We start from the raw sequence: 13,617 nt of genomic DNA, 5'->3' as shown, positions 1-13,617 counted from the left end.
CCGGGACCCGCCGCCTCTCCGCGTCGCGTCGCCGGCCCCGCCGTGCGGGGGCGTCCCCGGCGCGCTGCGGTTCTCACATAAATCAGGACCGAGCTCCTGGGAAAGGGCCATCCTTCACCGGGCGCTGCTGACAGAGAACGAGAACCAGACGGGCCCTGAGATAAACCACGGCGCGCAGCGTTTACACAAGGGCAGGCTCTGTGTAAATAGAGCCGGGTGCGGGGGGCAGCTCCCGGCGGCGCGGGTCCGCTCCGGCTACGGGCCTCCTGGGGCGGCGGGCAGGTGGGTGCCGCCCGGCCAGCGCCTCCCGCCGCCGTGCCCCGTTGGCTCCCCGAGCACGGGGGTTGGAGACAGGGCCGGATTAGCGTGTTTGTTTGTTTACGGCCATTAGCGCAGGGCCGGCTCCAGCACTCCGCACCCGCGAGACTAATGGAGCAATTAGCAGCCCTGGGGCTGATAGCATCGCCCCGAGCGAGGCCCCTGGCCGCGGCCGCTGCTACCGGGCTGCCTGCGGCCGGGGCCCTCGGGCGGGAGCGCGCTGCTCGCTCGCCCGCCCGCCCGCCCGCCCGCCGCGGTGTGCGCGGCCGCAGCAGGGCTGCTGCTCCCTCCCCGGGCCCGGGGGGGGGAAGGCTCTTGGCTCTCTTGGCTCCGCTGCAGCATCCGCACGGCGAGCTCCATCCATTACAATAATCCCCTGTCTAAACAGAGCGCAGGAGCGGCCGGGACAACAAGGCCCTGCTGTAAACAGAGCTCAGGGGACGCCGCTAATGATATAAATATAATAACCATTAATAGCCCGGTGACCCCAGCCCAGCCGGCTCGGGAAAGCCCTGCAGCCACATCCTGGGGCTGACGCCCGCCGGCAGGTACCAGGGCTGCCCCGCTCCTTCCCTCCCCCTGGTTTCTGTACCTCTGCACCGCTCGCCTCGGTCCAGTAGTGCTCCTCGGCACCAGCCGCCTCGGTATAGGCACGGTCGGGCCCGACCATCACCTCGCTTCCTCGGCTTTTCCAGCCGGGAACTCACCGCCGATCCGCCTCCACCAAAGAGGGGATGCTGGCATGGGGGGAAAGCGCGGGCTCAGTTACCCCAGCGGGAGACTGGTGGAGGATGAGGCCGCCCCGAAAAGGCCCGGCCGCGGCTTGCTCCCTCCGTCGGGCGTGGGCTCCCCGAGCAGTCCGTGGGGCCGGCAGCAGCACAAATGAGTGGGTCCCAGCGGGAGAACCACTCGCACCATTGGGGAGACATCCCGAAGCGTTGTTTATGGCCGACCCGGGCTCCCAGAGCCCACAGGCCGCGCCTGGCAGTCGGCCCGTCAGGGATCCCTCTGCGGGCGGGAGCGCGATGGCGCCAAACGAGCCAGACCCTGCCGGGGCCGGGCCCTGGCCCTCGGCACGGCGGCTGCTGCTCCGCAGACGGACGGGCAGGCGGACATCGGCTGTAGCCCGGCAGTTCTTATGGCCGCCACCACCGAGGGCACCGGCCCTTGACGCTGTTCTCCCTGCCGCGAAGCCCGGGCGCAGTGGGGTTCCCGGGGAGCGCGGCGCTGTGCAGAGCCCGGCCGCTCGCCGCGCTGCCACCGGGCCCCGCGCCTGCACGTCCCCGAGCCCGGGGCCCCGAGGCGGGCGGGACAGGTCCGGGACGGTGGCGGATGTGTAACACCGATAAGGAGCTAATTGTTACTAATTCTTTTCGGGGCCCCGGCAGAGAGGCAGCGCCGGGCTTTTCTGCGCACCGGCGGCATGGGGAAGAGTCGGGCCCCGGTCAGGCCTGCTTACTGCGGGCGCCTTTCCCCGTACACCGTCCGGACCGCAGGAAGGCGTCTCGCATGGGGAGCGGGCGGGGAGCGGCGAGAAGAGATCGAATCGTTGAATTTATATGGCGAGGGGTTTGAAGCTGCGTGGTGGCAGCAGTCCGGTGTGCCGGGGGAACGGGAACCGGCCTCGCCGCGGCACCGGTAGCACATGAGCTCCGGCGAAGTGCTCGGGACTCCGGCTCCTGTCCCGGGCTGTGCCACCAGTAAATACATCTCGGGGGCGTGCAGAAAGACGAAGGTACGAGGGCACGGATAGAGCCGCTAAACGGCGGAGCCACCGGACGTTAACAACAAGAGAGAAACTCCCGGGAAGGCCCCGCGAAGCCCCGGCGCCGGGACACTCACCTGCCCGGCGTACGCGCCCGGCTCCAGTGGCCTCCCCTCGTCGCCGATCCAAGCCCTGCGGGGCAGCACGATTTTAATCACAACGAAATATCTCACCAAGGACCCCCTGCGCCTCCCTCGGTGTGGCCGCTCCCGGCGCCGCGGCAGCTCGGAGCCCCTGCAAAAGTCCGGGGGCCGTGGGGAGCGCCGAGGGGCCGCGGCACCCCCCGCATCACCGGGGGACTCGGCCGGTACCCGGCGAAGCCCTGTGGGGGGACCCGCGGTGTGGAAGGGGTCGGCAGGCTCATTCGATGCGTCACCCGCCGGCACGGAGGCGAGGTGGCTCCGCGGAGCCGCTGGCCGCCCGTTACCGGCGGGAGAAACGAAAGAAACGAAACGAAACGAAAGAAAACGAAAAACAACGAAAGGAAACACCGACGACCGCGGTATCGCGCTCTCCACCCAGCCCCGCGTTACCGCGGTCCCGGCCTGCCAGCCCGGCCCGGCCCGGTCCGCCCCGACTGGGCCTGGCGGTCGCGGGCAGCGGGGCCCGATCCGGCGGCGGCGGCGAAGCGCGCTTTTCCCTGTGCGAACGCGTGTCGCACCGGCTGCGGCGAGCTGGGCCGGTCTGCAGATTGGCCGGTCGCGGGGTTATTTGCGGGGGCACCGGCGGGAGGGACCGGGGGTGCAGGGGGATGCAGAGGGGGTCGGCTACGTGTACGTCGCATGGCTACGGTCCGTCCGGGACGGCGGGGTCGCCGTCGGCTCCGGGAGGGGTGCGGGGTGGCGGAGGCGAACCTCCCCCTCCGCTACGCGTCCTGGGCCGCGGGAGGCACTTGCGGGGCCGTGCTGGTAGGGCGGGGAGGCCGGGCCGGCGGAGCCGCACATGTCGGCCCTTGCCGGGGTCGGACCGAGCTGTGTGCGGGCAGGGGCCAGCGGGGCCCGCCGGGGAGGGGGTCCCTACCTACCTACACGTGCTTAGCACTGGGGGGCGCGGCGGCGGCTGCCGCGGCTCTCTGCGGGGACCCCGACCCCGGCGCACCGTCCCCGCGCCCGCCGGGCGGGTGCCGGGCCGGCGGGGCGCTCTACGGGGAAGCAGCCTCCCCGAGTGCAGCCTTAATACATTGCTATTTCTGGCCGGGCGGCCGGAGCCGGGCAGGGGGCCGGCTCTGCCTCCCCCTCCCTCCAATGGCGAGGCCGCCCCCGGCCCCTCCTTGCCGTGACGTGCCGGCCCGGGGCAGAGGAGGCTCCCGAGCCTTTGGCTGTCCCTGCAGAAGCTGTAACAAAACGCAGACCCCCAGCGCTGAGCTAATGGAGGCAACTTAGACAGAAGCAGGCGCGGCCCCTCGTCTCTCGGCGCTGCCTGCTCCCCCCGACCCGGGCGCGGCGCTCCCCGCCGAGCAGCCGCCCGAGCGCCGCCGGGCCCGCGGGACTGCCTGGCCGCTTGCGCTGCCCCGATGATGTTACCGAGCCCCGTCACCTCCACACCCTTCTCTGTCAAAGACATCCTCAACCTGGAGCAGCAGCAGGACCCGCACTATGGGGCCCAGCTCCCGCACCACCTGGAGCACCACTTCCACCCCGCTGCCTGCCTGCTGGCGGCCGCCGACGGCGCCCGCTTCTCCGACGGCGAGGAGGAAGAGGAGGAGGAAAAGCTCTCCTACCTGAGCCCCATGGCAGCGCCCGGCAGCCAGGCGGACGCGCGGATCTCCGCCGACAACTACGTTCACGCCGTACTGCGTGGTTCCTGCGAGGCCTCCGGCCCGGGAGAAGAGCTGGACCCGGCGGTCCGAGACCCAAGTGAGTATCGTCTCCGCCGCGCTTCCCCGCACTGCACCGCCCCGCCGGGACGGGCCACGCGCTGGCTGCTCGTGGTGCGTTCCCAGCCCTCGGGCATCGCCCCGCAAAGCCCAAGTCCTGGAGCTGTAACCCGCTCCACGTCCCTTGATCATGTCGAGTCAGGACGGGCACGTCGCGGGGCTGCCACCGCCCTCCTCCGCGCCTCGCTCGCCTCCTCCCTGGGGAGTGCCTCCGCATGGCCCTAGCCCGGAGGTGCCGGATCAGGCCCGCGCTCCGTAATTTCGGTAGCGGAGAGGGAGGAACGGGTCGTGTTAGGCCCAGTCCGCACCCGCTGCGGCGGGGCCCGGCGGCGGAGCAGGTGCCCGGCGCTGTGCGCGACGCGGCCCGGAGCTCTTCACGCGGTGCCGCAGCGGTAACGCCGCAGCCGGCCTGGAGGTGCGGGGACGTTCCTGGCCCCGCCGCCCGAATCGGGCCCTCGCAAACACAGGCGGTGCCGGAGACGTCCGGTCCCAGGGCTGCCTTCCCGCCCGCACCGCGGTGCCCCGACGGGCGCGTAGAGGCGCGGGGTCGGCCAGGGCGCGGCGCGGAGCTCTCGTCTGCCGATGGGGCCGGTCGGGAGCAGCGAGCGCCCGGCGTTGGCGAGGCACACCCGTGACCTGTGCTCCCCCGTACAGAGAGCTGCGTCCTGAATAAGCCGCTGGACGCAACGGAGAAGGCGGAGGAGGCGGAGAGGCCGAAGCAGCGGAGCCGGAGGAAGCCGCGCGTACTCTTCTCCCAGGCGCAGGTCTTCGAGCTGGAGCGTCGGTTCAAGCAGCAGCGTTACCTGTCGGCGCCCGAGCGGGAGCACCTGGCTAGCAGCCTCAAGCTCACCTCCACGCAGGTGAAGATCTGGTTCCAGAACCGGCGCTACAAGTGCAAGCGGCAGCGGCAGGACAAGTCGCTGGAGCTGGGCGGCCCGGCGGCCCCGCCGCCGCCGCGCAGAGTGGCCGTGCCCGTGCTGGTCCGTGACGGCAAGCCGTGCCTCGGCGGGTCGCAGGGCTACAGCTCGGCGTACAACGGGCCCTACTCCTACAACGGCTTCCCCGCCTACGGCTACGGCAACGCTGCCTCCTACAACCCCGGCTACGGCTGCACCTACCCGGCGGGCACCGGCGGCGCGTCCATGCAAGCCGCCTGCAGCCCGGCGGCGGCCGCCAGCCCCTTCGTGAACGTGAGCGGCCTGGGGGGCTTCAGCGGCGGAAGCCAGCCGCTGCACCAGGCGGCGGCGGGGCCTTCTTGCGGCCAGGGCGCACTGCAGGGCATCCGGGCCTGGTAGCCCGCACGCACTGAGGGTCGGGAGCGGACCGACAGGACGGCCCGGCGGCTCCGCGGCCCCGTTATCACCCGCACCGCAGCCCGGCCGCGCGCCACGCGCCCTGGACCGGAGGCGGAGGCGGCGGCGGGACGGCGCGGCGGGACCCCGGCGCTCCCGCGAGCATCGGTGCGGGGCCGGCGACGGACGGAGCGGAGCGGAGCGGCGGGACGGGGCCGCGTGAGCCCGCAGCGAAGCGCCGCCGCCCCGCGGAGCCGCCGCGACGGCCGGGCGGGCCGGGCGGGCCGGAGCCGATCGCGCCGCGCCAGCGGAGCAGCTTTGCTTGTAAAAAGCCGACGGCGGGGCCCGCTAGTGCCGCGGCCCCTGTCTCTATTCTGTATCGGTCACTGCCAGCGCCAGCTCGCCCAGTCAGTCAATAAACCAGGTGCAATATTCGCCGCCCGATCCTCCTTCGTCCACCGGCCGGTGCCCGGCGGAGGGGCCGGGGCCCGTGCCCGGCGGCGGGGCGGTCGCCGCGTCGTGCCCGCGGGGCAGGGCGGCCCGGCCGGCTTGTGAGCGTGCCAAGGGCGCTGAATGGGGCCGCGTAGCTCAGAGCCGGGCCCATTGTGGCCGCCGGGCCAGCGCTGAAAGGAGCCGCCGAGGAAGGTAGCGGGAATAGGCGCTTATTGGATTCGGGAACAAAAGGTGTGGCAGGGAGGCGAGGGACAAAGGGGCCCCGGCGCCGAGATTGACGGGCCGCTTTGCCCCCCACTGAGGCCCAGGCCCGGCGCTTTATGCGCGGGGGCTGCAGAAACGTGCTGGGTTTTGTTCCCCATTCTGGGAGCGCAGGGGAAGAGGAGGGGGGTCCGCGGGCCGCTGATTAGGGCCGGCCGGGCCGGGCAGCCTGAATGCCGGGGCATTATTGCTACATGTTCAGCCATTTCGCTCGATTGCAGGGGGAGGGGGCCGCCGAGGCCCCCGAGCCCCACGGGACCGGCCGCGGGGTCGCCTGCCGCCCGTCCCGTCCCGTCCCGGGCCGCCCCGTCCCGCTGTCGCCGCCGAGGCGCTCTCGGGGCGGTGGCGGCCCCGCTTCCGCGGCCGTGCCTCTGCCGTGCGGGTGCTGCCGAGCCCCGCCGCGGGGCCGGAGCCGCGCCGGGGAGGGCCGGACACCCGCAGAGCCCCGTCTGGGGCACCCCGGGCGGCAGCGGGGACCAAAGGCGTTGGGAGCTCTCCCGTGCCGTCCCGCACATCTGTCCGGCCGCGACGCTGGAGCTCCGAAGGTATTTCCAGCGGAGCCTTCTTGGAGCCGGCGCGAAGGACGCAGACCAGGGGCTCGATATGCCACCCCTCTGACGCAGCGCTGCCCACCCTGTCCTTCCCCTGACCTCCCAATGTGTGTTGTGTGACAGTCCCTCTGTCCCGAGCAGAGGACCAGGCTCTGCCCTCGCAGAAGCAGCAGGTAACAACGACCGCTGACGCTACTGACCCCGGGTTTTAGGCTGCACATTCCCAGCGTTCAAGCTGAACGTGCACCTTCGGGGTTTGCTGTTTGAAAGGAACGGGAGAAATTCTTTCCACTGCAGGGACAGAGAGGACAAACCGCAGGGCCCCCGGCTCCCAACCTGGCTCGGCACGGCACCCCGCTGTCCCGCGAGCCACCCCGGGGCTGGCAGGCTTCACGGGGCCGGCGCTCGGAGAGGATGCGGCACGCCCAGCTGATTGTTTGCTGGATGGCAGTAAGGTGTCGCAGGAGAGGAAGCCCAGGCCCTGCTCTTGGCTTTCGGAGATGAGTGGTTAAGGCCCTGTGGTCTCGTGGGTAGAAACAGGATAGCCAAGAACAAAGGTAATGCGCTTTCTTTCTTCACAGCAGCAGTCAGGCTGGGGAGATTTGTCTCTGCCATAGGAAAGAGTTGCATTTTCCTCCGTGTTCTGCCAGACTGCTGTCTGCAAAGATAGGGGACTCGTGTGAGTTCATGCTTCAGTGTGCAAGCCAGAGGAACCGTAACCACAATAGCAGCTCCTCCAAAATCAGGGTGTGTGAGAGGAGTTCCCACCTTAACACATCCCCTCAAAGTACGTGGCAGTTGATGAGAAATCCACTGCATCTCAGCAGCACACAGAGCCTCTGGATGAGACCAGAGCCCCAGCATGGGACATGCTGCCCGGGTCTGTAGTCAGTCTCTAGAGCATGGACAGGTCTGTAAAGTGAAAGATCACACAGGGAGCCCACAGCTGCATTGCAAGAGGTGATGCTGGGCAGGACCAGCATGATCCAGCACCAACAGTACCCAGCCATAGTTGTGAGGTCAGTGCTGAGCTCCCCCACTTGCCCCTGGTGACAACCCTGACCCTTCTTTCCCTGCACGGAGCTGGAACGACGCCCAGCTGGGGGATTCCAAGAGGTCTGACTGCAGGCTGATGTTGCGTGGTGCTGGAAGTTTCTAGATGTCCACCATAATAAACCCCATTGCTGGGACAGATCCCAGCTGTCCCACCAGCTCAGATTGGAGGAAGGGTAAGGGGTTAGTGGGAGGGATCCCTCTTGCAGAGCCTCGCCCAAAGCTCCTGATGGGGAGGACAAAACAGCACAAAGAGCTGGCGGTACTGGAGGGCCCGGAGCAGGGTGGCGGAAGTGGAGCGCTCCAAAGAGGAGGAATAGCCGGCGGAGGCCAGTGGGAGGGAGATGGTGGGAGATTGCAGATTGGACCAGCTGCCCAGGGAGGGGAGACACAATGGAGGGAAGTTGCCGCGTGGCTGTGCTGGAGGCAGCACCCGCCCATGATGCACCCTGTCCCCCACAGGATGAAGCGGGATGCCTCCAGCAGGGTGAGAGGCACAGGGAAATCTCTGGTGGAAATTCCTTTGGCATGGTCCCGCTGTGGTGGTGCCATGGCCAGAGGGACATCAGGGAGGGAGGGACGGGGATGGCCATAACCAAGGAGCAGGGGGCGTGTGTTTCTTCCTGGTCGATTGGGGGATTTACTGCTGTTTGGGAAGCAAGCTGGGAAGGTGCTGATTGATTTCAAACAGGAATTCTCTAAGTGCACTGATTTAAAGGGAAGGAGGGACTTTTGGGGCAGCTAGGTTTTAATTCCCAGGCCTCAGACCCACTCTGTATGCAGGCTCCAGTTGTGTTTTTTACTCAAGTTTCCTATACAAGGAGGAGCCCATGAGCAGAACTTGTCTCTGTCCAGTGGCTCCTAGGGAGGCTCCACCCAAAGCCCAGTTCTTGGTGGTTTTCTGTGGCCTTTCCATCATGCTCAGGATTACACAGAAGCTGTGCTGTTCCTTCTGCAGCACCACAGATATGCTCTGGTTTCCTCTCCTTCCTGACATCTTTTTCCCTTCCTTTCTCCCTCCCTACTGCTGAGGTCACCCCTCTCTTATCCTTCATTCTTCTGTCTCCACCACCCACTTGGTGCCATAAGCATGGAGCTCCCCTGGATGCAGAGGGAGATGCCTGCTCCCAGTGAGGCTGGACAGGCTGCCCGTGGATCTGGGTAGGCATCCCTGGGTTCTGGTCCCATCTGCTTCAACCTGATCATAGCCACCTCCTGCTGCCTGGGTTGGGAGCCTGGGGATCCAGATGTTTGCTAGTGTGGTGCCCAGCTCTTGCTGCTCTATGTGGAGTGGCAGCTCCTGCTTTGCAGAGCTTCCCACTGCAGCCACCCCAGCCTTTGAGCTGGGAGCTGCCAAGGCTGCTCGGGCACTGGGGCTCTGTGGAGCATCAGGTGTTGGAGATGCTGGAAGCTCCTCCTGGCAATGGCAATATGAGGTTGTCACACAAGAACTCTCCAGTGCCAAGAAAGCCGTTGCCAGGCATGGATCAGGTAATGAAAATATTGGTACTTGTGCTACGGAGCCTCCAGTGAGGCTTTCTCCCGCTACTTGCCTGCCAGCACAAAGGGGCAGGGACCTGCCTCCCTCCCTTGGATGAGTCACTGCATCACAAGATGACTACACCTGACTGAGCAGGGTGATGGGACTTGCGTGTTTTAGCTGTTCCTTCTTCCCGCAACGGTGAGACCAGGCATAGTGCTGCCACTAGGGATCCAGGTGACCCACGAGGCATCCTCTCTGATTCAACCAAGGATCCAGATGACCCATCCACAGAGGGGGACTGAATCTTCGTCCCCTCCAGGGCAGAGTGCTGCTGAAGGTCAAAGCTGCCCCTGCGTCCTGTCAGAGCCCTTCCTGGCTGCATCATGCCACCGTCTCCCACCTAGGCAATAAAACCCACAGACACTTCCCCAGGGACGACGCTTGTCCGCGCCCGGGGTTGCTGCGGGCGGGCGGTGCCGGGGCCAGCGGGGTCCCGGGGTACTGCCTGGGATCCTCAGGTCCCCCGGGCTGCCAGCAGGGACAGGGGCACTTACTCCCGGGGCCTGTCCCCAAGCGAGATACGCCACCGCCATCTATCGGCCAGTGCCCGGGGACAGGGAGTGACAGACACCCGTCTGTCCCCGCCGTCCCGCGCCGAGGAGGTTCTGCAGCTGGTGTTGGCTCGCTTTGGGGGTGCCCGAGTCCCCCTGCAAGGCTTGGAGGGCTGCGGAGCATCGGGGCAGGGTGTGGTGTCCCCGCTAGGAAGGTCAGCGGGACAGACTGGACATCGGGGAGCCTGGGCGGGTGGCGTGGGCTCTGGCAGGTGGGTGTCTCCCCCCGGCAGAGCCCTGCGGGAGCTGGGGGACTCCCGACCCACGCGGGAGCATTGCTGCACCGGGCAGCATCGCTGCGGGCTGTGCACGCAGCAAAGGCACGCACCCACCCGTGCCCCGCTGCCACGGGAGAGCTGGGGACGAGGCCAGTGTCCCTTCCCAGCCTCTAGCCACCCTGCAGGACCCTTGCTAGCGAGCGATGCTTTGCTGTGTTCTTTTAGCTGAGCACGAGCGCCCGGCGTGTCTCTCTCTCTGTGAGAGACCCAGTAGGCTTTTAGCTCTGATTTTTTTTTTTTTTTTTTTTTTTTTTTTTTTTTGCCCCGGAATGATGCGTTTCACTTAATTCCAGGAGCTCCCCTAAAACTCCTGATGCCCTGACACTGCCTGCGGCTTCCAGCTAACGTGTTTCCTCCGAGCAAGTTCTTGCTCAAGGACGTAGGACGGCTGCTGGTGTCCAGCGCCTGGTGCCTGCCACAGCTGCGTCCTCACCAGAGGGAGCTGCGTCCCGCATTGAGGCACAGCCCAGTACTGGCCCAATCCCTACCTTTTTTATAGCCCTTGGCAATAAGCCAGCTGACGTACTGCTCAGGTCTAACGGGCGTCCAAAGGTGCTTGGATTTACATTTCTCTTGGCACCACCAAGCCGTGCCAGGCATGGTCTGTGCCTGCCAGGAGTCTCCCATGTCAGTCCCAAAGCCATATTGCCCCGGGGGGCATTGCAGGCTTTCTCTGGGACTGACACTGGCTGCAGGCATGCTAGGCCAGGGAGATTAGGGCTGAAGCCTCTACCAATCTCCTGGAACAGCCATCGCTTCAGCTGCTTTTGAGGATGATCCCAGAACAAGCTCTAGTGTCACAGCGTGCCCGAGCTGCCCTCATGGAGGACGCTTGCAAGAGTGACCCCTGCTGCCACCCCTGTGCCACTCCCATCCAGCCCAGGAGCAGCTCCTTCCCCACCTCTGCCGCCTCCCCAGTGCAACAGGCCCCCTGCCCACACCCAGCTCCAGCCAGGGTGCCACTTTGCAGTCCCGTGGTGGGGGAATTTGACACATAAGCCTGCACTAGGTATGGGTATTATCAGTATCTCCCCATCAGAGCAGACATGCCAAGAGCTGTTCCAGCCCAGCCCAGAGGATTGCTTCTTCTAGTGGTTCTCTATAGACAAGAAAGCAGGTTTTCAGCCTCAGCTTTACCTTTCAGGGTACCTTCCCTGCCTAGAAAGGGAAATAGCCTTTCAGGCTATTCCCTGAAGTGCCATGCTTGGACAGAGGCACGGAGGCTGGGACCAGCCTAGCCCAGAGCTGTCTCTCAGTTTAACCCAGGCAGCAAAGTGGGTCAGAAGGGGTTTCCAGGCCCACCAGAGGCAATGTCTGCTCTGTGTCCAGGAGCCCTGGCGCTTGCGTTTGGCACTGCTGTAAGGCCGGGAGGTCATGAGAACTTGTACAACTTTATTGAGGCCTGACAGAGCCCTGAGGAATCCCAGAGCCAGGGTGGGTTGGGGCAGGAGGGAGGCGGTGAGCCCATCTCTCTGCTCCTCGTGGGCTCCAGCCACCTCCTCCCACCAAGCAGGGCTGTCAGGCACCCACTGCAGAGGGGCTGTGGGGCAGGAAACCTCAGGGCAGCCCAGGGTGCTGGCAGAGACAGCACAGGGATGTGGTTTCCAGGGCAGTGCTCTTGCTCCTCTGCCTGCCCCCGAGCTGGGCTGGCAAAAGCCTCCGAGCACTGGGACCTCAGCGCCCTGTGTGGGGTCATGAAGGCAGGAGCAGCCCAGGAGCCCACCAGCCCCAGCTGAAGGTACAGGACAGACATTGGAGAGATCTCCCCTTCTTTCACTGAGTAAGATGAACCCTCGGCCCCCAGCTTCCCTCACCCCAGCTCTGCCCTTAACCTGCAGGAGTGCAGTCATCTCCAGTTACCCCAGGAAGGCAGCTGGAGGCTCCTGGGCTGCTCCTGGCATGGCAACCTCAGGCTGCCTGAAATAGTTTGGGCTTGTGCCATAGCACAGCTGCGGCAGCCCCAGACCTGTTACCTGGAGCAGGGCCAGACCAGTGGTACTTCCCAGCTCTCCCTGCTCAGGGGCTGTGGGGCTCACCCAACCCAGGACAGGGCTCAAAGGGCAGTTGGACACAAGAAAGCAAGGCAGCAAATCCCTGCCTGTGCTGGATGTGGCTGGAGATCCTGCAGGAAAGTGAAAGGAAAAGGGATTGTCTCCAAAACTCTGCCGGGCTGAGCACTGCTTCCTTGCTGGAAAGCCAAAAATAGTCTCTTTACTCAGAAGAGGCTGTAGGAGGAGAGATCTCACTCGAAGCACAGCCAAATACCTAGGAGGCCAGAGGACAGACCCAGAGCAGCGTGGCTACAGAGAGGCATTATCAGACCTTGGAAAGGCAGCGGCCATAGCTGAACCAGCCAATAACTCCATTGCCTCTGGGCATCTCATCGTGCCAAAGGTGCCAGAGGAACCAGTCTGGCTGGCAAGGGAACACTCCCACCCTAGCAGAGCTGGGTGGCAGCAGCATGCTGCCATGGCCAGCCCTTAGTTTGTGACAGGCATTCAGCTCAGAGATGGCAGCAGGACATTTTTCCTGTCCATTGTGGCCTGGCCCAAGGCATATATGGGAATCCCCATGGCACCTCTACTGTCCCTGCAGTGCCAAACCCATCAGAGGCAGAGCCATTCCCGGCAGGGCTGCTGCTGCCTGCACTGGGCAACACCCAGCTGCTGCTGGGTAAGCTGGCAGAGCCACCAGAAAGGCTGTGCCCTTGCTAGGGGAACACTTTAAGCCAGTTGCTCACATAGCAGCATTTCTGGGCTGTGCTGACTTTTCATTTCCCTGTTCCTGGGGGTCTCATTCCCTCCCCCAGCACTTCTGTGGGTAGTTATTCCTGGAAAACACCCTGGAGACACTTTCGATCATGCCGTCACCCACTGACATTTACAGAGCTTCTTCCAGCAGCTGATGGATTTAATAGTGTGAATCTGCCCCCAGCCCTGGTCCATTTATGCCTTTGCCTCCACGGGGTTTGTCCCCATTGCCCCAGTGCACAGTGAGGGCTAAAGGCAAAGCTGCAGCTCTGCCGCCAACAGCTTTCAGCTCCTGAGCAGAGAGATCTGTCCTGGCAGAGCCCAGTTGTACCCATCTTCTGTAAACTCCTGTCTAATGCCCTGGCCTCCAACCTAATCCTGCCCTGGTGTCTCCCAGCCATCTCTGCTTCTCCCTCTTGGGTGGAGGAGCTGCAGGGCTGCCAAATCTTGCAATACTCAGACTATTTCTTAAAGCCCCAGCTCCTGAAAGTGGGAAAACTTCCAGTTCCTGACCTCCTGTGGCTTTTGTGTCCTTAAGGAGTTTCTCATCCTTCTGCTTGTGCAGAAAAGGCAGGGACCAGGGGCCTGCAGCCCATGCCAGGGAGCAGAGGATGGGCACAGCACCCAACTCAGGTGGGCCCAGGCTGCAGAAGGGTGACTGTGGCTGCTCTGTGCCAGGGACATCCAGACCTGCCAGGCAGCCATCAAAAATCACACAGGTGGTCACTCAGCTTCCCTCACCACCTTCAGAGCCAGGGCAAGAGATGTGTAAGGGAAAGGTGGATATACAGCTGGGCTGGGGCTTGGGCAGGGTGTCAAGGTGGGTCCCTACCCTCCAGCCCCCCAGCTGTGCTGGAGCCCATGGCCACTGAGGGCCACTGATCCCCCTTGGTCACCCAGCAGCTTGTCCAGCCACAGGAAAACCC

General features: G+C 65.1%; 1 protein-coding gene across 1 annotated transcript; it reads left to right on the top strand.

Annotated features, from left to right (window-relative positions):
* Positions 1-3,596: 3,596 nt before the first annotated feature.
* On the top strand, positions 3,597-5,254 carry NKX2-3 (NK2 homeobox 3; the record flags this gene model as incomplete). Its single annotated transcript, XM_082286552.1, has 2 exons — positions 3,597-3,939; positions 4,614-5,254. 2 exons carry the CDS (start codon positions 3,597-3,599, stop codon positions 5,252-5,254), a joined length of 984 nt encoding a protein of 327 aa, XP_082142678.1.
* Between the last annotated feature and the right edge of the window lie 8,363 nt (positions 5,255-13,617).

This window comes from Coloeus monedula, assembly GCF_965178545.1.
Source record: "Coloeus monedula genome assembly, chromosome: 8".
In the NCBI taxonomy this organism is placed as follows: Eukaryota; Metazoa; Chordata; class Aves; order Passeriformes; family Corvidae; genus Coloeus; species Coloeus monedula.
The sequence above is the reverse complement of the archived record's forward strand: the minus strand, read 5'-3'. Positions and strand labels throughout refer to the sequence as shown.